The following is a 22,421-nucleotide window of genomic DNA, read 5'->3' on the forward strand; positions in this document are numbered from 1 at the left end:
ACACTGCAATGACTTGTTTTGTTGTTACTGGGTTTTGTCTTTACATAAAAAATAGAGCCTGAGACTCCCTAGGATTCTTCAGGGCAGTTGTTACATTCCTGACCATTAGTGGTGTCTTTCTCTAGCAGTAAAATGAACATCTCTGCAAACCTACAGCAAGCAGTAAAGCAAGAATTTTGAGTGTAGCACCACATTGTTTTGATTATTTTTTAGTACTTCACCCCAAAAAAGCACCAAAAAGACTTCACTTTTCACCTCTCTGATTATGCCATGATGCCCATTTTTTTCGTATGTGGCTTACAGAAACAGTATACTATAAATACTGGGGTATGGAAGTGCTTCTGTCACCCCTTAAGATGCAAAGACCTCTCCCCCCCTTCACTTGTCCTAGTGTTCCTGCTGCTGGTGGCAGCAGAGGCCTGGCAAGAATGCCTTGGGTAGACAGGGCTTTGTCTGCAGGTGGTACTTAGTGTGGTGAATGCCTGGAATCCTTTTCTTACATATTTAATTTCCTGTTGGATGCTGTTCAGACTCAAAGATCACCTGTAGTTATCCTCTCCAAATAGAATTTGATGACTTCCTAAAATAGCTCCATGTTTTTGGAATCAAAACTTATATTGGGAACAATATAGGATGTGTCAAAAGTCTTTTTACTTTGATATACTTTTTACCCTGGCACCCATGAAGCAACAGGAGCAAATGGAGGCTCCAAACAAGGCAGACAATCCCTCATCTGCTTGCTACCAGGTAGAAGGAGGGGACCTAAGAGATGGGGGAGGCTGGAATCAGGTCCCTGCTCACTGAGGCAGGAAAATCCTCTCCCGACCTCCCTTACCCTCCATGGTGTCCCTTCACAATAGATCTGGGGCCCTGGAACTTTTGAATGAAGAAGAGGAGGAGGAAGAAAATGAGACAAACAAGGAGGAAGACCAAGGTCCACCAAGGCCAGGTCGTTCTGGACCAGATATTAAAATCAGTTCTAAAAAGAACCCCAGAAGAGTCATTGTAGTGGGTGATTCCATTCTGAGGGGTGTCGAAGGCCCAATATGCAGACCGGACCCGATTCATAGGGAAGTCTGCTGCCTCCCTGGGGCCCGGATCAAGGACCTCACAACAAAACTCCCCGCTCTAGTGAGACCCAAGGACTACTACCCTCTCTTAGTTTTTCAGGTGGGTAGCGACAACATTACAAGGAGAAGTCCTAAAGCAATGAAGAGAGATTTCAGGGCCTTGGGGAAACTGGTTAAGGGGTCAGGGGCACAAATTGTGTTCTCCTCCATCCCTTCAGTTGTGGGGATGGATGAAGAAGAATACAGGAGAACTCAACAGATGAACTTGCGGCTCCAAGACTGGTGTTACCGACAGGGCTTTGGATTTTTCAATCATGGGTTGGTATACAGGATGGCAGACCTTTTGGCATTAGATGGGATGCACCTGTCCCAGAGGGGGAAAAAGATCTTGGGGCAGGAGTTAACTGGGCTCATTGACAGAGCTTTAAACTAGATTTGAAGGGGAAAGGGGGCAAAACACCAGCCCATCTGATGTGCATGTATACCAATGCACACAGCATGAGTTACAAACAGGAGGAACTTGAAGCCATGATGAAACAGGAAAATTATGATGTAGTGGCTATTACAGAAACATGGTGGGATGTCTCCCATGACTGGAGTGCGCCAGTTGATGGCTACAAGCTCTTTAGGAGGGATAGACAAGGAAGGAGAGGTGGTGGGGTGGCACTGTATGTTAGGGACTGTTATGATTGCTTTGTGTACAAGTGTAGTGAAGACAGGGTGGAGTGTCTTTGCGTTAGAATCGGGGGGAAGGCCAACAGGGCAGATGTTGTAGTAGGAGTCTACTATAGGCCACCCACCCAGGACAGAGAGGTGGATGAAATATTCTATAGGCATTTAGGAGAAATCTCACTATCGCTTGCCCTTGTTTTTGTGGGAGACTTTAACTTCCCAGACATCTGCTGGAAATACAACACAGCAGAGCAGGACCAGTCCCGGAGATTCCTGGAATGCGTGGCAGATAACTTCCTGATGCAGCTAGTGAGTGAACTGACCAGAGAAGGTGCCCTGCTGGATCTCCTCTTTGTGAACAGAGAAGGACTGGTGGATGATGTGGCAGTTGGAGGACGACTAGGGCACAGTGATCACAAAATAGTAGAGCTCTCTATTCTTAGAGAGGCCAGGAGAGGGGCAAGAACAACTGACATCCTGACCCCTTCCAGAGGGCTGACTTTGTCTTGTTTGGACACCTGCTTGACAGGATCCCTTGGGAGACGGTCCTGAAGGGTATAGGGGTGCAGGAAGGCTGGGCGCTCTTCAAGAAGGAAGTGTTAATGGCTCAGGAGCAGGCGGTCCCCAGGTGCTGTAAGAGAAGCCGGCGGCAGAGAAGACCATCCTGGCTAAACAGGGAGCTTTGGCTGCAACTCAGGGAGAAAAGGAGAGTTTACAGCTTTTGGAAGAAGGGACTAGCCACTCACAGTGATTACAAAGAGGCTGTGAGGCTATGCAGGGTGGAAATCAGGAGGTCTAAAGCCCAGCTGGAAATTAATCTGGCTTCAGCAATCAAGGACAACAAGAAGTGTTTCTATAAGTATGTGAGCAGCAAACGAAAGACCAGAGAGAGCCTCCGTCCCCTGCTAGATGCAGGAGGAAATGTGGTAATAAGTGACATGGAAACGGCTGAGGTGCTTAATGCCTTCTTTGCCTCAGTCTTTAATAACAAGACCAGTTGTACTGAGGGAATCCAGCCTCCCCAGCCAGAAGACAGAGACTGGGAGAACGACCCCCTGCATTCCGGGAGGAGATAGTCAGTGATCTACTGCATCACATAGACACACACAAGTGTATGGGACCGGATGGGATACACCCGAGGGTGCTGAAGGAGCTGGCTGGGGTACTTGCCAAGCCGCTTTCCATCATTTACCAGCAGTCCTGGCTGACCAGGGAGGTCCCGACAGATTGGAAATTGGCCAACGTGATGCCCATCTATAAGAAGGGTCGGAAGGATGATCCGGGAAATTACAGGCCTGTCAGCTTGACTTCGGCGCCCGGGAAGCTGATGGAGCAGCTCATCCTGAGTAACATCATACAACATGTGCTGGACAACCAGATGATCAGGCCCAGTCAGCGTGGGTTTATGAAAGGCAGGTCCTGCTTGGCAAACCTGATCTCCTTCTATGATAGGGCGACCTGCTTATTGGATGAGGGAAAGGCTGTGGGTATTGTTTACCTTGACTTCAGTAAGACCTTTGACACCGTTTCCCACAGCATTCTCCTGGCAAAACTGGCTGCTCGTGGCTTGGATGGGCACATGCTTTGCTGGGTAAAAAACTGGCTGGATGGCCGGGCCCAAAGAGTTGTGGTGAACGGAGTTAAATCCAGTTGGCGGCCGGTCATGAGTGGTGTCCCCCAGGGCTCGGTTTTGGGGCCACTCCTGTTTAACATCTTTATTGATGATCTAGACGAGGGGATCGAGTGCACCCTCAGTAAGTTTGCAGACGACACCAAGTTGGGTGGGAGTGTTGATCTGCTCGAGGGTAGGGAGGCTCTGCAGAGAGACCTGGACAGGCTGGAGCGATGGGCTAAGGCCAACTGTAGGAGTTTCAATAAGGCCAAATGCTGGGTGCTGCACTTGGGCCACAACAACCCCCAGCAGCGCTACAGGCTTGGGGAGGAGTGGCTGGAGAGCTGCCAGTCAGAGAGGGACCTGGGGGTATTGATTGACAGCCGGCTGAACATGAGCCAGCAGTGTGCCCAGGTGGCCAAGAAGGCCAATGGTATCCTGGCTTGTATCAGAAATAGCATGGCCAGCAGGGACAGGGAAGTGATCTTACCCCTGTACTCGGCACTGGTGAGACCGCACCTCGGTTACTGTGTTCAGTTTTGGGCCCCTCACTACAAAAAGGACATTGAATTACTCGAGCATGTCCAAAGAAGGGCAATGAAGCTGGTGAAGGGTCTGGAGCACATGTTGTACGAGGAGCGGCTGAGGGAACTGGGGTTGTTTAGTCTGGAGAAGAGGAGGCTGAGGGGAGACCTCATCGCCCTCTACAGCTACCTGAAAGGAGGTTGCAGAGAGCTGGGGATGAGTCTCTTTAACCAAGTAATAAGTGATAGGACAAGAGGTAATGGCCTCAAGTTGCGCCAGGGAAGGTTTAGACTGGATATTAGGAAGTATTTCTTTACAGAACGGGTTGTTAGGTGTTGGAATGGGCTGCCCAGGGAGGTGGTGGAGTCCCCATCCCTGGAGGTGTTTCAGAGTTGTGTTGACATAGCGCTGAGGGATATGGTGTAGTTGGGAACTGCCAGTGGTAGGTCAATAGTTGGACTAGATGATCTTCAAGGTCTTTTTCCAACCTAGATGATTCTGTGATTCCATGATTCTGTGATATTATTGCCATTCTTGGGACAGATATATTCCTAATCTTGCACATCAGTGCATCTTGGAAACCTAGATGCATACCATTGTACTATTTAATTGCAGGGGATATATAAGTAAAGTGATTTCAGTCATTTCAATTTCTGTAAAGCTTGTATGTGTTGACATTTTAGCTTTCACTCTGCTATGTAGTGAGGTTTCTGTTGTTCAGGATGAAGAGGATAATAATTGACCTGGCTTTCAGACTGTCCAAATGGCTTGGTGGTCAATACATTTGATCATTCAGGTCTTTGCACATACCCTGCCTCCTAGGGACCCCAGAGTATCTTAAAGTAGGGCAACTTTTGCATCACTCTTGGTACTGTTTCCCTCCTCAGACATGTAACACTGCTCACTATTTGGAGTTTGTGCTGGTTATGTAGTACTTCCTGAATCAGATTGCAAGTTAGGGGAAGCGGTTACAGGGTAATGGCTTGAACTCCCACATCATTGTATGTAGTGTATAAAGTTGTTGGGCTAATAGTATCTCATATTCTTAAGATTCTGTTTTCAGTTGGTTATAATCTTGTCAGATTTAATAGTCTGAGCTGAACCTTCCTGTTAAAGAGGGAAGGGAAGGAAAGGAAAATCTTTCAATAAAAATTATTATCACGACAAAGGACAAAACTAGAGAAAATGCTTTTAAAAAAAATAGTTCTTTTTTGAAAACCCTACTGCCCTATGACTTAGAACTGGACCTTGATGCCTGGTAGGGATGTCTGAGTCCAGTAATGTTCCTGCTGGCTTTTTTTGCATGTTCATATTTAAATTTGATCCTGTCAAGTGCCTTTTAAAAAAAAATGAATATTTTGAGAATGTGGAAGCACTCCTACCTGCTTTACATGTAGTGTTTGCACACAGTAACCAAACATGCTTCATGCTGGGTGTTTGAGGACTGGACAAGCCTTGGCTTGTAGCTGTACTGAGAAGCTATGGAAGTGCTTAGTATATGAAGGGCAAGCAGGAAACTCCCTCTTGTGGCACTCAGGCTGTTAGGAGGTAAATGATGTGTGACTTCAGTAAAGTGGGATGGGGAAAAGCAAGAGCTAGAATTAGAGGTGAGTGGATGCTGTTTATAGAAAATTCCATTTACTAGCTGAGGTGTCATGAGAGAGCTCTGTGATGATTAAGAAAGAGAAGAGAATGGGATTTTATAAATCGCACTTACCTGAGAAGTAAAGACCTGAGCAACAGATATAGATATGAATATGCATGTTAGTATAAAAAGCATGCTGTTATTAAATTTACTTTACTTTGAAATTGTTCATAAGTACATGTTTGATTTATCACGTAATCTGAATAATCTTTGTTATTTTAAACTTGGTTCTAATCAAGTTCTTTGAGATTTTAATATGGTTACATCAAGAAGTTTACAGAATTTTTTGTAGATGTTTTAGACACTGAATGTAATTTAACCAATATAAATACGTATGTTCTTACTCATATATTTGAATAAGAAAACATTTTTTCTGTCTACTTAGCAGGTAGTTGATTACTTATTTGTAAGGCTTAAAATAAAAATGGACTATAGGATAAGAAATAAAACATGAGCTTTTCAGTAGCAAATATTAATCTGAAAATATGTGTATTTTTCCTTAAGAGTTTGAGATTTCTGAAACTTTCAATGCTTAAATCCCAGTAACTTGTCCTGACTTAAACTTGGTTAAAAAGCAAAAATTACTCTATTGATCAATTAGTCATTTATCCGTACCTTCATTTGTTTCCCTGCACATTGTAGCTCACCATCATCATCAGCAACTTGCATTTAAAGCTGTAATTTCTCCTTTTCTGTAGAAGACTAGAAATATGTACTGCATTTCTTGGATGCCTCATTTGTATTTCTAGTTTCCTAATCTGAGAGGTTTTTGTCTGCTTGGTACTTTGTTTTTCAAGAGAGAGACTCCCTTCTGGACTGACCAGGCCATATACTTAAGATATTTTCTGTAACATTTGCAATGTATTTCTAATACAATGTTTGTCTTTTTGTAGACTGTACCGAGAGGCAAAACCTTACTTCTCCAAGCCAAGGTAAAAACTTGGTAAAACACTTTCAAATTTATCTTTCTGAGATGAAGTAATTTGAGAAGTGGTGTTTTGGGGCCAGGAGGGTGTCAGTGTCCCTTACCTATGATCTGTATATTACCTATAATCTACAACATTATCATGTAGATCTACGTTAATGTATATGACACACATTTATGTATGTTATGTAGGTGTGTATTTCTAGGTCAGTCATAGGTCAGAGCCCACGTTAGTGACCTCTTCTGGAGTGCTAGAACCTTGCCAAGTTTTTCAACTAAGATTTGGCTACAGAAAGTTTGAAAATGACAACTCTCCACTCCTTTGTTCCAACTGGTTCCTGCCTTGAGCAGGTTGGGATATTCTAGAGCTGTTGGACTTACAGAAATTCCTAGGTGCTGTTCCAACTACATGGGATCCAAACAGCATGTTGGAAACAGAAGCTTTCTGCTCTCTTCACCAACTTGGAATTTCTGTAATAATTCTGTTACTTTGGGTAATGAGGGGATATTGCAACATGCAGCCTCCAGTTTGTCTCTTTTCTTCGGTCTGTTTTGTAACATGACTTCTTAAGTGTTGGTAGTAAAATTATCTTCATGTCATAAAGTGGAGGAGGCTAATAGTTTTATGCTTTTTTTTTTTTTCCCTCTTCTCTCCAGGAGGAATTTACTGGCTATGACTTTGAGAACAGATTGCACGTCCGCATACACGCAGCCTTAGCCTCTCTAAGGGAAGTAGTTCCACAGTGACGGACAGGAAGTCTTGTTATCCTTTCCCACAGTTTCTGCACTTTAAGATGAAGCAGAAGAAAAAGCTGTTGGGAAGACCAGCTTTTCTTCTGAAAACCACGTGTGCCAGAGACACTTTCCTAGTATGGTCAGAGTTGGCATGGCTTAGGAAAACATTACAATTTTAACTAAAAGTAAATCAACCAGGAAGAAGGTTAAGTGACCTTGTGTTTTTAACTCTTCGGTTTTTATTTTGTTTAAACCAAGCTGAACACAATTGCTTGTAACTCTGTGGGTGAGCTTAAACAAGCACACGTGATTTACTTCAACAATATTGGCAGGTGTGATTTTTACCTTTTAAAATAGATCTAGATCTAAAATATGCCAAGAGGAGCACTTCTGTCTTGATTAGAATAATACAATAAGAGTAATTGGTGTAAATGTTGAAGTTCGGAACGGTTAGAACACTTTTTTTTTTTCTTCAAGCACTAGCCAATACACAGGAGGAGGAAAACTGTTCAGCCACAAAAAGCAGATCTTACTAAATTTTAATGACTTATGTCAGTGACTTCATGATGACTAACGTGTGAATTTTAAACTTCACATTCCCTTTCATTCTTCATTCCTCCCCTTCCAACCCACCTCATACTTGTGATATAAATTATGTCAATATTTAGAATCTCTGCTTCTGGTACATTCCAGCCAAACACTTACTTTGTTTGACATGCAGTTCCAGTGTGGGCAGTTCTTATTTCTGCTCTTAATATTCTGAATATTATGCTAAAATACATAGCCAGATACAGTAATTTTATGTATTTTTCATTCATGCTGCTGAATCTTTATAGCAGTGACCTTTAAAGGTATTGAAAAAAACAACCAAACAAGATAAAACCAAAAATCTAACTTTGGTAGTTATACCAATACTACGATACCCTAAGTCTCTATATGGTATTCCAAACCTGTGGTGTTAAGATACTGAAATACCTCAGAGAGCTTAAAACTTTTATCATGACCGTATAATTTTTAGTACTTGGCCATCTGTGTGCTCATCTGTAGATTTTTACTTTTGTCTTGTACTATGTAGTGTCTCCTCATGTTTTATATTCAGTTAATACCTTATTCTAGGAAGGTACATATTTTTTTAAAGAATCTTATGAATGGAAATCTGACCAGAAAGTTAGTAGAATTGTGTTACTTTGCAAAGCTAAGAAAACTGGATATCCTTGGAAATCGTTATCCAAAAGCCTTATCTTTACTTTGGTCAGGTTGCCTTAAACAGTTCCTTAGCTTAAACTTTTTTTTTCCCTTACCTTTTTGTAGAGTATGTTGCCAAAGTTTTAGATGTTGCCCACACCTAACCTTCATTGATTTGCTTTTGAGGTTGCATCTAAAGCAAGACTGATATGGAGGAGAAAAGTAATATCGTATTTGGTAGGACAAATGAAACAGTTGAGACGCTTTTATTTCTCTCTAGAAATACACAGTTCCTGCAATGAAGGGCATTCCTAGAGCAGTTAAACACTTCTGTTGCAGTCCCTGAAGGAGAGGAGAGGCTCTTAACTCTTAAAGTGGTTTTATTTTTCTATAATCTAGGAGTGTTACAGATAGTATGCTGGGGTTTTTTTTAATTCAACTTTGACAGTAATATTGAGTCATAAATCAGTGTTCAACCTTATTTGGTCAGTCCAAATAAGTATTGACTAGAAAACGATATATTGTGTATATATAGTGACTACTTAAAATTCAAATAATGTTTTTAAAAATGGGCTTTAACATACTTGAAATCTTATTTTGTCCTATCTGACTTTTAATGTTTTGCAATCGGAGACACAGTCCATTCTGGGTAAATAACTAGAAACAATATGGTTACTGACAAAATTCCTTTTAAATACACTGCTTAAATGCAATGTGAGACTAGGCTGTTCAGAACACAAAAGCACCTGCATGCGATTTGTGTTGGGATATCTAGGGTCTACATACTTGGAGGTAGCCAAGCAAATTGTAGTAAACTTACTAAAAGGCCTGTTGTTCTCATCAGGCAAGGAGTGGGTGTGGAAAGACACTATATATTCATATAACAGTTTAGCTCTGTGCAAATTGCAGCTTTTCTGTGGATTTAGTGATTCATCACTGAAATAGAACTACCTGTTTCTGTATTAATTTTTTTTTTCCTCCCCTCATAGGAGAATCTCCTACATTGTAAATGTCAAAATTATTTTTTATGTTAGATTGTGCCTGTGATGAGAAAAATTTCAACGGTATTTTGTGTAAACTGATAAGTTTTTATACTTTGGAACTCGGAGGCATGGTCTAATAGCAATAATGGAATATGCAGCTTGCTAGTTAATATGTTAAGACTATCTTTACTGGGTCAGGTATTTTTGTTGATGTTGATGCAGTTTTTATCTCAGTATGACTCATTTCAAATAACTAGAATTTTTAGATGTCACAAAGTGGCATATTTATTGTGGTGTACTGTAAATGTTGTTAATTTACAGAACTTGCACTTTTCTATTTCTGAGTAAAATTAAAAGAAATGTGGACATGAGTTTTCTTCCCTTGCTCCTCAAATTTGTCTTTTAATTGATGACCTCCTGAACAAGATGATACCGAGTATTGGCAAAACTTCTGGGATGTCAAGTGACTCTGTAACAAAGTTTTCTAGTCAGCAATTACCTCAGACTTTGTTCTTCCAGTATAATTATAGTCTCCTGGTTTAGAAAGTGAGTTACATGTGTCATGTTGAGATCAACCGTAGAGTGAACAAGGTTTAAGATGCGTTTTTAAGACGTCAAGTTTACTTGTTCTTCATTAAAGAACCACACACAATTGTATTTGTTGTATTCCTACACCTTGGAAAATGTTTCTAATTTACTCTAAAGCAAGCACTTTAATTTCTTCTCTCTGACTTTGAATGCTTGTTTCATATTCTAGTTATGCTTTATTCTTAAATAAAATTCCCCAAATGTCGTATTGAATTGCTTTTCAGTTTGCCACAGTCTGTCTTTCCAACAATTGATCATACTTGTGTTTAAAAATCGCTCTGTAACTGAAGTTTGCACAGACCAAGTGTTAGGGGTTGGTATAGGGCTATACGCGGTGTTAGGAGGGTGCTGATCGAACCTGCCAGGGGAGTGGAAGCAGGGTAGCCTAGGACACTCAAATTCCCTTTCCAGTCATCGTTATGAAGTACTAATGGTGGTAGCAATCACTTTCATGAAAAATGATGCAATCCCAAACAAGTATTTTTAAAGCTGACGTTAAGAAGTAAATTTTTACTTATCTGTCTTCTCAGGCAGTCCGTCAGCCAGTGGCCTCTGCCCAGCACACCCGTCCTTGGCTCAGCAGGGGCTCTGTGGGCAGCCTAGGACACGTGGTAGACTCCGCTCAGATTTCAGAGTAAGAAGTACAGGTATATTGACTCTGATCCTTCATCCTCAAGGAACTGTATGGCAAATTATTTCATATAAATTAGGACTTCAGAAAAAAAGGCAGGGTGGAATTTTTTTCTGCTAGTTACGGTTTGAGCAGAACAATACTGTCTTCTGATGTTTTGAGGTGAGCTAGAAAAAACTGCTTCAGAAACTGCTTTTATCTGGAAAAGCTGATTTACAGAAGATGGGAATATACAGGCACATTCCTGTTCTGGTTTGTTTTGACCAAAGAACAATAAAAATACAGTATATCTATAGAGACACTCTGAGAACCTGCTCTTTCTACACCAAGTTATCTGCATATACGTGTATATATATACACACAATACTCTTAATTTCATACAAGAACTTTCATAAATTAGCTGGTGTACGAGATGCACTGGAAAAAAGATTGGGTTCTTTTACAAATCTTCACTTTGTCACAATGTTGCAAATCTGTATTTTCCCTGAACTTCAACACTTGTTCAGTTAAAGAGTTACAAAAGTGTACCAGTGTTAGGTAATGGCAAAAGGTGATATTCCCACTCCCCACACCACCCGTTTCTTCCAAGACAGTAAGAAACTCAAGACAGGCTTTCCAGAGTTAAAAACTGAATTATTTCTATTTTGACCACTTTTTTAATGTACGTTTGGACCCCAAAACTGGGTTCAACATAGGCGACCAGAGTAGGTGCATATTAGAGTTGCATATTGCCTCCCTGCATCTGCTCAGAATCTCTTTGCTTTATTACCCAAGGTTTTCATGACTTATTTAGCCCCTGTGTTACAACCACCAGTGTGTTTTAGCCAGGGGGAGTTCATGGTTGGTTGTGTTACCCGTAATTTTTTCATTGCTGCTTTTTCCAAAATGCTGTTTCTCTTTTGATGTGACTTCTTCCAAGATGGTGTTCTGATCAAGTCATCTGTTAGCTCAGCAGGACTGGCTGGTCCTTCGGTGGTGTTCAAGCATTTTTTGGCAAGTTGCGCTTACCTGTAGGAGATGCCCGGAAGGGCTCCCAGGTGAAGAGGTTAAGAGAAAAGAAAAAAAGCTTGTTTGAGCTGAATGTTTGGAAGAGAGGGATTGTCAGACTTCACCAAGCAAACCCATTTATGTAACAATTGCCTCCCAGTCTTTCACTAGATGGGACATAGGCTTCTCCCCACTTGTAGCAAAGGGCCCAATGAAGGAGGTGACAAAAGAGTCAGAGATATGCATAAAAGATACCTTAACACTGGTATTTTGTACCTTTGGTAGGAAAAGCACAAGGGTTTGCATGGAGATCTTTGTACATGAATTCAACCCCCCACTTAGAATTCTACTGAAGTCTCTGGTGGGTAGAAACACAAAGATGGTGCTTGCAAAAAATGCAAGTCCTCTTCAGCCTATTTAGCTGAAGCTTTGAAAGAGATTGCCAGTTAAAAACCACAAAAAACACACCCCACGTGCCCCCAACCAGTGTGATTCATTAACCTGTTGTGAGCTATCTAACGAAGAGTTAATGAACGATGATCTTTTTTTAGTGGAAAAATAAGGTGTATCTGGGACCTTGGTTTGCTGAACTTCTGTCCATCTGTCAAGACTTTAATTGTCTGGAAGCTATTACTTCTGCAGGTGGGGCAAAGGATGGTAGGACAAGGTAATTGCCTTCAGTTGGGCAAACTGCTGTTAGGCTGGCAGGCGCTTCAGCTTGGGGCCAAAGGGCAACGTGTTTTAGGCGTAGCTGGTACACTTCGTACGATGGATTTACTCTAGATGGCTCCCAGTAACAGCGTTCAAATTCCAGTGAATTAGTTTCCAGAGATGTTTTTCCTGTAGCTGCCCTTAAGTTTCAGACAGACACACTTTTACGTTAGGGGCTGAAGCCTTTTTTAAGTATTTAAGGAGGTTTATGCTTCTGTTACCTCTGATAATAAATTTTTCTGTGGTTTATGACGTCTGTACTTAAAACATCTTTGAAGCTTTTGCTGTGCAGAACTTTACAAACCTAGAATTTTGAAACTTTTCAGAAGCAGCAAATTTAGAAGTTATCTTCTGATCCGTATTCACTGAGGATGGTTTCAAAGTAACCACAACTGCCTTTGCACCCAGACACGTTTAACACCTTTCTGAAGTCCTGTTGCTTCCGTATGTTCTCCATACAGAAATCTAGACTTCAGATTACTATCCTGACTCCAGAAATTATAAGTTTTCTAGTTCTCATATATATTCTTGAAGTATATCTTATTCTTTCTGCGGGAAAGCTATTCTTCCTAATTTCATAAGTCATAGCATATTCATATATAACTTTTTTAATATTATGGTCTGTGTTGTCACTCACCAGGACTGATGAGATATTGTGAAAAGTTTTCTTCATGGGAAATTACTCTCTAAGGAGTCTTTTATGGAAGAAGCATTTTGTGGTGAGTTTACCATTAATATACACTTTCCAGCGACCTAACTTGAAAGTCATATAATATTCTGTTAATTTAGAATGACCTATTATGAATATATTACTCAAAGGAAGCTATTGTAGGTAGTCTAAACGCTTTAGCAGCAGTGACACTTAAGTCTTAAATCTTCAGCGCCGCTGGAATTCCCCTCAGGTTTTTGTAGAGATGCAAACGTCCAGGAATGCAAGAGCAGGTAGGTAGACGATGGTTTGGTGAAGACTGATCTGTAGCATTGTTGGTAGATAAAAGTTTTCATCCCTCAGCAGACTCCTGATCATGGCTTGACTTGATCCTCAGAAACACAGTTAGTGGTACCCTTGAAAATACAGAGCTCTACAGTTACCTTTTTTGGGCTTGTTTTATTGGAACAGAAAATGATCTTGTGTGTCTCCACTGAAAATGTGTACTGGAAAGCAAGTGCTATCCCTGGGGCTGTTGAGGTTTGTTTCAGGTTTTGCCCTCACAGTCACAGGTTTCTGCAGTATAAATGGAGCTGTATTAAGGAATAATCTTGTTCCTCTTTGGGAGTGGCTGCCGTGGTTGAGGCAGTTACGGTCCTCAGCCATTTGCTCTGAGCTCCTGCCAGATGTTCACAGAGAACATCGCTTCTCGGGTGCTATATTTTGCCGTCTGTTACATGGGTTTAAATCCCTTGGGTGTTGTATGTCACCTATCTTAAAAAGCCAGGCTGTGAACCGGGGGAGGGGTCTGTGCACCCACCCGCTCTACCACGGCTGGCAGAGGGGTGGGAGGGATGTTGCGGTGTTGGATTGTGTGAAATCATAACCTGAGGCTGAGACCAAAGTTACATTCTTTCTGTGCCGGGAAGAAACGTTTCGGGTTTGACTACCTGCTGGTGAGGAAAATGTTTTTCGGCAAAGACGAAGCACTTCCTCAGAGGGATTCTGCCTGCGCTGTGGGTTCAGCAGGTTACACGCTTGAAGGCAAGTCAGCAGCAGAAAGCAGGAGCGGGTTTCGCAGTAGCGTGGAAAGGGAGAAAAGGCAGCGAATCACCGGGTGTGAGTGTTGCAGGCACTCGTTTCCCCCATGCCCTGTGGCAGGCAGCACCCGTGGGTGCTCAGCCTCACCACCCTTACGCTGCTTGTCCTGAGCAATGGCAGCCACAACACCGTACTTGGGTCTTAAAATATATTATTAAAAGTGTTTATAAATAGAGTCATGTCCATTAAATGCACTTGTTCTTGTGCGACAATGGGAATCGAGGTGTTTATTGCGGGAGGAAAGCCCTCACTGATAAGCAGCAGCATCAGCTGGCTGTGGAGTGCTCTGGCTGCTCAAGGGGAAATTTTAATTATGTATTTTGCCTTCCACTCTTTCCCATAATCCTTTTTGACCAACAAACAGTAATGTCGCAGCACTGGAGCTCAGACACCGGTGGCTGTGAACCTCAGCACCACCGCAGATGATGCAAGGGCACTGTGACATCACGGCCTCCTGGCTGGGTGTGGTGGCCCCAGCAGGAGGCCAGGAGCATGAGAGAGCAAGTACTGGAGGGGATGGAGGAGGATGGGGGAGGAAATGACCTGTAAACTCTTTGCTTGAACATGAATGGCTGTTGTGGCTCATTGCGGGTACTTTAGTAGGCTTTATCTTTAAAAAAGGGAATTCAGGGCATGGGTTTGAATTCACACATTATGGTTGCCTAGTTGGGTGGCCCCCTGATGTGCCTCCTGCTGCCTAAAGGTGCAGAGGGGGAGTAAAGGATTTGGTCATTGCAAGTGGTAAATACCCCCCCTTTAAGTTAAAGGAGTGTGCAGGAAGGGGTATAGGAGGGTTACTGATGACATGGCAAGGGGTGAGCCATCGGTGTTGGACACATCACACTGGGGTGGGGTAGATGCTCAGCCAAGGCGTTCTGTTTGTACAGATGGGAAACCGTAAGCCGACTTGACTGGGTGAAGATGCAGTCTTCAAAGATCAGCCTGATTGTTCCATGCGGCCTCCAGACCCTTCTTGAGGGGGTGAGCCGGGCTGTCATAGAAGACAACCCAGACAACATTGCTGAGTTTTTCGCTCTCTATTTCCAAGATCTCGTCACCTTTCAAAAAGGTTTGTTCCTACCAGTGCTTCGTCTGAAGAGGTGAACTACTTGGGAGTGCTCTCCTACTCCAGCTTAATTTCTGTTTCTATTTTCAGGGCATCCAAATCTAGATCTAATAGAACTGGTTGAAAAGTTTGAGCTCATGAGAGGTAAGATAGTTGCTGTTTGTTCTTTTAAGATATTTTGAGACAATGTTCCAACGCAAATGGGTGCAAATAGTTTTCACTTACGGGATGCATCCCGTCCGTATCTAGTCATGTGAAAGAGGCACATAGGCACTGGGCTGTTGAAAAGGCAGGCATCTTCAGAAAGCACTTGCTTCTATTTAATGTGGGAAGAATTAGTCCCCCGGGATGTTGTACTTTTCCCCTCGAGTATAGAGGAGAGCCTGGATGCCTTTGGTTATTTTAATTTTAAGATATTGCAGTGCAATTTATCACCCCTAAGCAGATAGCGACTTTACGCTTACCTATTCTTTGCAAATAGATATTGTATCTCCTTGTTTATAAAAAGATGTTTTAGTTTTCTGGGATGCTGATTCCTTTGGGAAGTGCTGGGAGCTTTCAGCTGCTTCCTGGGTTTGGCTGTAAGGGCTGGAATACATGGTGCCTCCTGAAGGTTATGTGGGAGCACTGATATGGGTGCACTGTCTAGCCCACAGCCTGTTTGTATCTGCCCCACTGGTTTGGGTCTCCATCGTCTGGTTACTGTAAGTGTCAGCAGCTTCCAATATCCCCTTTGTTCAAAAAGGCCACCTAAGTTAGGTTCTAAGTAACCCTGGAACTAGCCAGCACTTTGAGACAGCCTTCATCTATGGATTGAGAGCTATACACTAAGATAATTACAGCAAGGATAGAAGCCCCAGCTATGAATAGAAAGTGCTACTATCTTATTCCTAGCTTATCATCTCCTCTAAAAAAGCTAACCTTCAGCACTTGAAGCAGTTTTCTTCTTGTAAAAATGACTGGTGGATGTTGCATTGCAACTTAAAGTATCACCAAAGGTTGAATTTTGGTGCATTTGCAAATGTTGTGTTAATGATACCACACAGCAATTTTTGCATAATCATAGAATGGTTTGAGTTGGAAAGGACCTTTAAAGATCATCTAGTCTAAGCCCCCTGCCCTGGGCAGGAACATCTTTCACTAGATCAGGTTGTTGAAAGCCCCGTCCAACCTGACCTTGAACACTTCCAGGGAGGTGGCAGCCACAACTTCTCTGGGCAACCTGTTCCCGTGCCTCACCACCCTCATTGTAAAAAAGAAATCCTGATATCTAATCTAAATCTATCCTCTTTCAGTTTAAAACTCTTGCCCTTTGTCCTGTCAGTGCAGGCATTGGTAAAAAGTCTATCTTTCTTAAAGCCCCCTTTAAGTATTGAAAGGACACAATAATGTCTCCCTGGAGCCTTCTCTTCATGCTGAACAGCCCCAACTCTCTCAGCCTTTCCTCATAGGAGAGGTGCTCCAGCCCTCTGATCAATTCTGTGGCCTCCTCTGGACCCGCTCGAGTAGGTCCATGTCTTTCCCGTACTGTGGACCCCAGAGCTGGATGCCGTACTCCAGGTGGGGTCTCACAAGAGCAGAGTAGAGGGACAGAATCACCTCACTTCATGAGGTTTACATGGGCCCGCTCCTCAAGCCTGTCCAGGTTCCTCTGGATGGCATCAGCTGTACCACTCAGCTTGGTGTCATCCGTAAACTTGCTGAGGGTGCACTCAGTCCAGCTCTGTCGTTGCTGAAGATACTAAACAATATTAGTCCCAGTATGGACCCTTGAGGGGTACCACTCATTGCTGATTTCCACTTGGACATTGAGCCGTTGACTGTAACTCTTTGGATGCAGCCATCCAGCCAATTCCTTATCCAACAATCCATCCATCAAATCCATCTCTCTCCAGTTTAGCTGCCAGAATGTTGTGGGGGACTGTATCGAAGGCCATACAGAAGTCCAAGTAGATGACATCAGTAACTCTTCCCTTGTCCGCTGATGCAGTCACTCCATCATAGAAGGCCATTAGATTAGTCAGGCACAATTTGCCCTTGGTGAAGCTGTGCTGGCTGTCTTTAATCACCTCTCTGTCTTCCACATGTTTTGACATATTTTCCAGGAGCATCTGTACCATGATCTTATGAGGCACAGAGGTGAGGCTGAGTGGTCAGTAGTTCCCAGAGTTCTCCTTATTAACTTTTTTAAAAATGGGTGCGATATTCCCTTCTGTCCAGTCACTGGGGACTTTGCTTGACTGCCATGACTTTTCAAGTATGGTGGAGAGCGGCTGCATAATGCAGAAATTTTCGGTCTGAATGCCTGTCAGTGGTTTGCTTATGTGATTGTGAACTGACGCCTGCATGTTCACCGAGCTCCAGTACAGGTCCCCCTCTCTTTCTGTGTGGTCCATCTGCTACTATGTGGTCACATAACTGTGTTATGAAAAGGGATGATCAGAGAGGAATTCCTTAGCAAGCTTGAGCAAGGTTTCCTCTGGAGTCTTCCGCCCACAGGGCCAGCACAGGTTTTGGGACTGGTGGTGCAGCAGCAGGTAGCTCACTGCTTTGCATAGCTGCAAGGGAGCCTTTCTTTTCTGTGGCATTGCGCGATACTGACACTAGATTATAAATGGGTCTGTGTTGGCTTGGGATGACAGTCAGAATAATGTTTTTTCAAAGAGTATTTAGCTCTGTCATCCTTTGAATTATGTTTCTCTCATAATTTCTGATCTCATCCAGTCATGACTTCAGAAAACAGCTCAGTGCTGAGCAGTGATGATATATTAGACTCCTCTTCTGCTACTGTGCTGCTTTTACATATTGGCCAACGCTTGCTAATCATGATAGAAACCAGACCTCTTGGCTTGTTGTTTTTTTCCAATGTAGAGGAATTTTATTAACCATGTGATGGAAGGCTGTTTTGATCCCATGGGTACTTTCTTGTGTTCACCCTTCATAACTAATCTAGGAGCCATTTTTCACTCTGTATCTAAAACTTGTTCATGTCTTACCCTATTCTTCATTTGGATACCTGTCAGTTCAACTAATCAAGATTCTTGAGGAAGCTAAAACGTCACTATCAATGCATCTAAAATAACTTGTATGGATCCAAAGAATTTTGATGTGTTGCAAAGGGGAGCCATAGTCTTCTAACTGCCTTATCTGATGTGCTTAATGTAAAAAGGTTTAATTTCTTAACCCATAAGTGTGGGCAGTAGATAAGAATGTAGCCATCACTGCAAGATCAGGAATGCAGTCAAGGCTTCCTGGGTTTTGAAGTGGTACCATTGCTCTCTGAATTTTCTTTCCCCTTATTGATATGCAAGCAGCAAAGCCTCTCCTTACATTACGCCAACTCTGTAACCCAGGAAGTCTCATAAATGTACTTTAGAGCATCTAATTGAGTTGGTGCTGAAATCACTCTTAATTTTATTTAAATGGAAACAGTTCCTCATGTATTGCCATTATGTGCTTTTCACCTTGCAGAAAATAGGAATAAGGGACTGGAAGAGAAGACATCAGAGTACACAGTTACTTTGTTTTCTGGGGAGCCCAGGCGAATGGACAAGTGTACCGACACAGAGGAAGACCAGCTCCTTGAAGAACCTGATGTTCAATATAGCTCCAGAGTAACTCAACACCCATCAACTGCCAGTTCCATTGCAGGAAGCAGTTCCCCTCCTGGATCTGATGGAGCTTCATCCCCTGAGGGACCTGAACTGGTGTACGTCCCTGCTGAGCTTGCTGCCCACGTGCTAGGTAACAGTGATTCTTTATATTCTGTGAGGAATGTGGCAACCAGCGTGCAGACTCTTCACGAAGACTCTCAGACTTCAGAGGATGAATTTACACCAGTAGAAGGTGCTGCTGAAGATGCTTCTGCTGTCCCAGCAGCTGAGGCTTCTGTAGAGGCTGTCAGGTCACAATCAGGAGTGTGGAGTCAGTGCTCCATAGCTGGAGAACTGGGGCCCTCAGACAGCCAAGCTGATGTCTCAACAAATGATGTTAACCAAGCTTTCTCCATCCCCTTGTGGGAAGAACCATCACCATCAGCCCTTTCACCACCACCATCACCTGCTCCTAAAGATCCACTGCAGGCTGTGCCTTCCTGCAAGGAAGGTGAGGTTACCTCAACCACTGAGGCTGTGTCACTGTGGTGGGATGATGAGCTGATTACAGATGCAGAGGTTCCATCTTATGTAGAGCAGTTTCCACAGAAAATAGTAATTCCCTTCATAGACCAAACAGCTTATCTGTTAAAGATTGAGCAGCCTTTAAATGCAGTCCAGAGCTCAAGTGATACAATATTATGTCCATCGGCTGATGATTTCGTGTGCCATCTTGAGAGAATGGAATCTACAGCACAAGTGGAATCAGCTGAGCAAGTTTATGTCTTGTCAGGTAAGAAAGTTTGGGTCTTTGTGTCATCTTCCTGTTTCAGCTTCAGGCTCTACAGCTTCATCAGTGGTCACTAAATGGAAAAGCACTTATGTCAGTGCAATGCAGGGCAGAGATGACTTCTAAGAAACTACGGTACTGACACTGTCTGCTTGGCCTCGGTGCACAAGTATTAGATCTCCCTGCCACCTGTTCCAAGAGATGGGGCTGGCTCTGGGCAGGACTCCTGCGCTCCTGTGGGCAAATACGCAGATAAGAGTGATGGGAAAGTGCCCACTGACGCCAAATGGTCTTGCTCAAAAACACGCTGTATTTTCTGAATCAGGTGTTGGAGGCCTAAGATGTGCTACATGTGCCCTGTTGCTGAAGAGATGTGACCAGTTGGAGCCCTACTTTTGATTCTCCTCCCCTGAAAGATCTCATATTCCAGCACTGACCTAGGAGGTTTTCCATTTAGGAAAAAAATGGTGGTGGTTGCCTCTGCTGTCTTGAGCTTAGTTTCTGCAGCTGGGCTGAGTGGGCTAAGCACTGGTCATCGGTTTCACAAACAGGGAGAGAGCTCATCTTTCTTGGTGAAGCCCTCACCAGCATCTCTTCCCTGTGGTGACATGCGCCCAGCTCCTCCCTTGCCCAGCTGGAGAAACCCTCCAGGGTGGAGGTCCCCTGCCCAGAGTCTCCCTGGTACTGCAAATCTGTGCAAGCCCTGTCCCAGGCCCCAGGAGGAGTAGAACAGCTGTGAGGTCTGGGCAGCACATGTTGTAGAGGAGAGCTGAGCTTAGGCAGTTGTTTTAAAAAAATCTCAAACTTCTAGAGAAGTTTGGCAAATTTCAGTTTCAGAAATAGCAGATAAATGCTTACCCAGAAGAGCCTCTGCTCTGACCATGAACAGTTTTACTTTTTCTAGGCTGCAGGTGTTTGTCAGCCACATACCAAACAGCGTTTGCTATCCCAGCTCTCCTCTCTAACACGCTTGCCTTTGCCAAGTGTAGGTGTGTTTGGAGGAGACATAAGGCTTTACAATATGACTGGAATGCAAAACTCCTGATACCAGCACTCTTATTTTTATTTTTGTAGCCATGGCATCGAGTGAAGCGGGACAGCTACAACCACATTCTAATGTGTGGACCCTCTATTGCCTAACTGACTTGAGACAAGGTCAAAAATCACCACCATCCTTTCCTCCTGCTGGAGCTGGTGGTCCTTATTACCAGGCAACCCTCAGTCCTTCCAGGGGGGAAGATCAACAGTGGAGTCAGTTGTCACAAGTATCTGCTCCAATTTATGTGATGCAAGAAGGAAGCAAGAGGGAAAATGCTCCACCTTTCATTTTAGTGGGCTCTAATATTCAGAACACACAGGACTGGAAACCTCTTCCTAGCCACACTGTCTTTGCACAGCGAGATGCAGGTGCTAGGCAGAGATTCGTTACAGTCCCAGTTGCCAGGCCAGCTGCTGAGGAAATGGATGTGGCAAGCTGCAATTCTCAGTCTGCAGAGGAAACTGGGGCTAAGCCACGCACAGCCCATGTTCTCTCAGTTGCCATCCCTCTGGATGACGTGATGTCTGCAAAGAAAGGCTCAGCAGCTGGTGATAAGCGCACAGGTATAAATGCTCTTGCAGGACACATCACTGTTACACCAGGCCCCATTCCCAGAGCAGGGTCCTGAAGAAGGAAGCTTGCTTCTTGCACAGGTCTTGCATAGGGAGAGGCTACTAAAAGCTTAATTTAACCCTTTTCAAAATACAATAGGGTTTAAGACCAGTGGTTAAATACTTGTTATAACAACAGACCCAATGCCACCTTCTGCTTGCTCCACTTTGCAATTAGTACTAGTCTTGCTCTGGGTAACCAACTTTTTAATCTCACATTTATACCCACCTTTATGCCTGCAGTCTGAACTTTTAGCATTCGTGTAATGCTCAGAATGTGGCAAAGTACCCTCACCTTAGAGTGCATTTAGGTAGCAATTGAAGTAGTTCTTGCTGCACACTTTGTACTGAGTTAATGTTATTTTTTCAAACAGGTTGAGAAAAGAGGCTGTGTGGACTTCCGAAGAGAGTTCAGGAGAAATGGAATTTACATTGTAATAAATCAAATAATGCAAATGCTTCAAAAAAGCCAACAATTTGAACTGCATTCCCATGCATTCTGTAATTTCCTAAGACAGCACATAATCCTGAATATTAACTTTGTGTGAATTATGACCACTGAGACATCTGGTGCAGCTATTTCACTGAAGATGAAACAGCTTCTTCAGTGTACAAACATGGTGTATGTGTAAGCCCCAGGGATACGGACAGGTGACATACAGAGCCAAAGTTAGGTCAGTGTAACCAGGTGTAGTCTCTGCTGCTGGGGTTATACTCCAGGAAGGAACCGTGTACAAATGCCAGGAGCAAGAGGACAGTCACACTTTCAACTACAGGAAGGAATTATTCTCACACATGGTCGAATTCATTCAAACTACAGCTTTATTGAGGAGGACAGCTGAGGTTATGCTTTAAGGAAGGGGTTAAGAAAAATTACCTTTATTTTGCTTTAGAGGTTTCACAACTACAGGTATGGTCACTTAAATATGCCAGACTCTTGAAGTATGAATAGGTCTAGAAAAATAAATAAATCTGTTCTTAGGAAACAGAAGTTGCTCAAAACAAAAAAAGTTGATGTTGTGTAGAGGTTTCCCCCTCTTGGAGCTGGGTGAGCAGGCAGGAACTAAAGGCTTTGTTTTTCCTAGCACTGAGTGTTCAATGCTGTGGGACCTGCTGAAGCACTGACCCAACAGCTAGACTGTTTCTACGCATCTCTGAATCCCACTTGGAGTTGCACAGGAGTTATGACAGACTTCAAGAAACGCTGGCCAGAGTAGAGGCTTGAGGGCAGAGATGAGGCTTTCCAGAGACAGTGCAGGTATTCAATTCCTGCATCTACCAGCCACTGTGAGAACTGGGCCCT

At 43.2% G+C, this 22,421-nt stretch overlaps 2 protein-coding genes across 6 annotated transcripts in view; both read left to right on the forward strand.

Moving 5' to 3' along the window:
- The window catches only part of TTC39C (tetratricopeptide repeat domain 39C), a 42,972-nt gene extending 32,819 nt beyond the window's left edge, over positions 1 to 10,153 (forward strand). For all 3 annotated transcript variants that reach the window (XM_074879722.1, XM_074879731.1, XM_074879741.1), the window contains 2 exons: positions 6,418 to 6,456; positions 7,107 to 10,153. In XM_074879722.1, coding sequence (XP_074735823.1) covers positions 6,418 to 6,456; positions 7,107 to 7,196 — 129 coding nt within the window. In that variant the 3' untranslated portion in view covers positions 7,197 to 10,153. The remainder of the gene's footprint in view (positions 1 to 6,417; positions 6,457 to 7,106) is intronic.
- A 1,391-nt stretch (positions 10,154 to 11,544) lies between these two features.
- Positions 11,545 to 22,088, forward strand: CABYR (calcium binding tyrosine phosphorylation regulated). 3 transcript variants are annotated; one of them, XM_074879780.1, is made up of 5 exons: positions 11,545 to 15,088; positions 15,176 to 15,229; positions 18,557 to 19,471; positions 20,543 to 21,070; positions 21,493 to 22,088. In XM_074879780.1, the coding sequence occupies exons 1-5, from the start codon at positions 14,941 to 14,943 to the stop codon at positions 21,495 to 21,497; spliced, it is 1,650 nt and encodes a 549-aa protein (XP_074735881.1). In that variant the 5' UTR covers positions 11,545 to 14,940; the 3' UTR covers positions 21,498 to 22,088. The 3 variants fall into 3 exon arrangements, with proteins under 3 accessions (XP_074735881.1, XP_074735871.1, XP_074735864.1); XM_074879770.1 differs by lacking the exon at positions 21,493 to 22,088 and having other exon boundaries at positions 11,545 to 12,988; positions 14,907 to 15,088; positions 20,543 to 21,486; XM_074879763.1 differs by lacking the exon at positions 21,493 to 22,088 and having other exon boundaries at positions 20,543 to 21,486.
- The last annotated feature ends 333 nt before the right edge of the window (positions 22,089 to 22,421 follow it).

This window comes from Strix uralensis, chromosome 1 (genome assembly GCF_047716275.1).
Source record: "Strix uralensis isolate ZFMK-TIS-50842 chromosome 1, bStrUra1, whole genome shotgun sequence".
Taxonomy (NCBI): domain Eukaryota; kingdom Metazoa; phylum Chordata; class Aves; order Strigiformes; family Strigidae; genus Strix; species Strix uralensis.

Bases quoted from the DNA above. Each gene is read 5' to 3' on its own strand.
- CABYR (XM_074879763.1), top strand. From the start codon at position 14,941: ATGCAGTCTTCAAAGATCAGCCTGATTGTTCCATGCGGCCTCCAGACC. The intron at 15,089-15,175 runs GTTTGTTCCTAC...TTCTATTTTCAG, and splicing joins TCTCGTCACCTTTCAAAAAG to GGCATCCAAATCTAGATCTA. The intron at 19,472-20,542 runs GTAAGAAAGTTT...TTATTTTTGTAG, and splicing joins GCAAGTTTATGTCTTGTCAG to CCATGGCATCGAGTGAAGCG.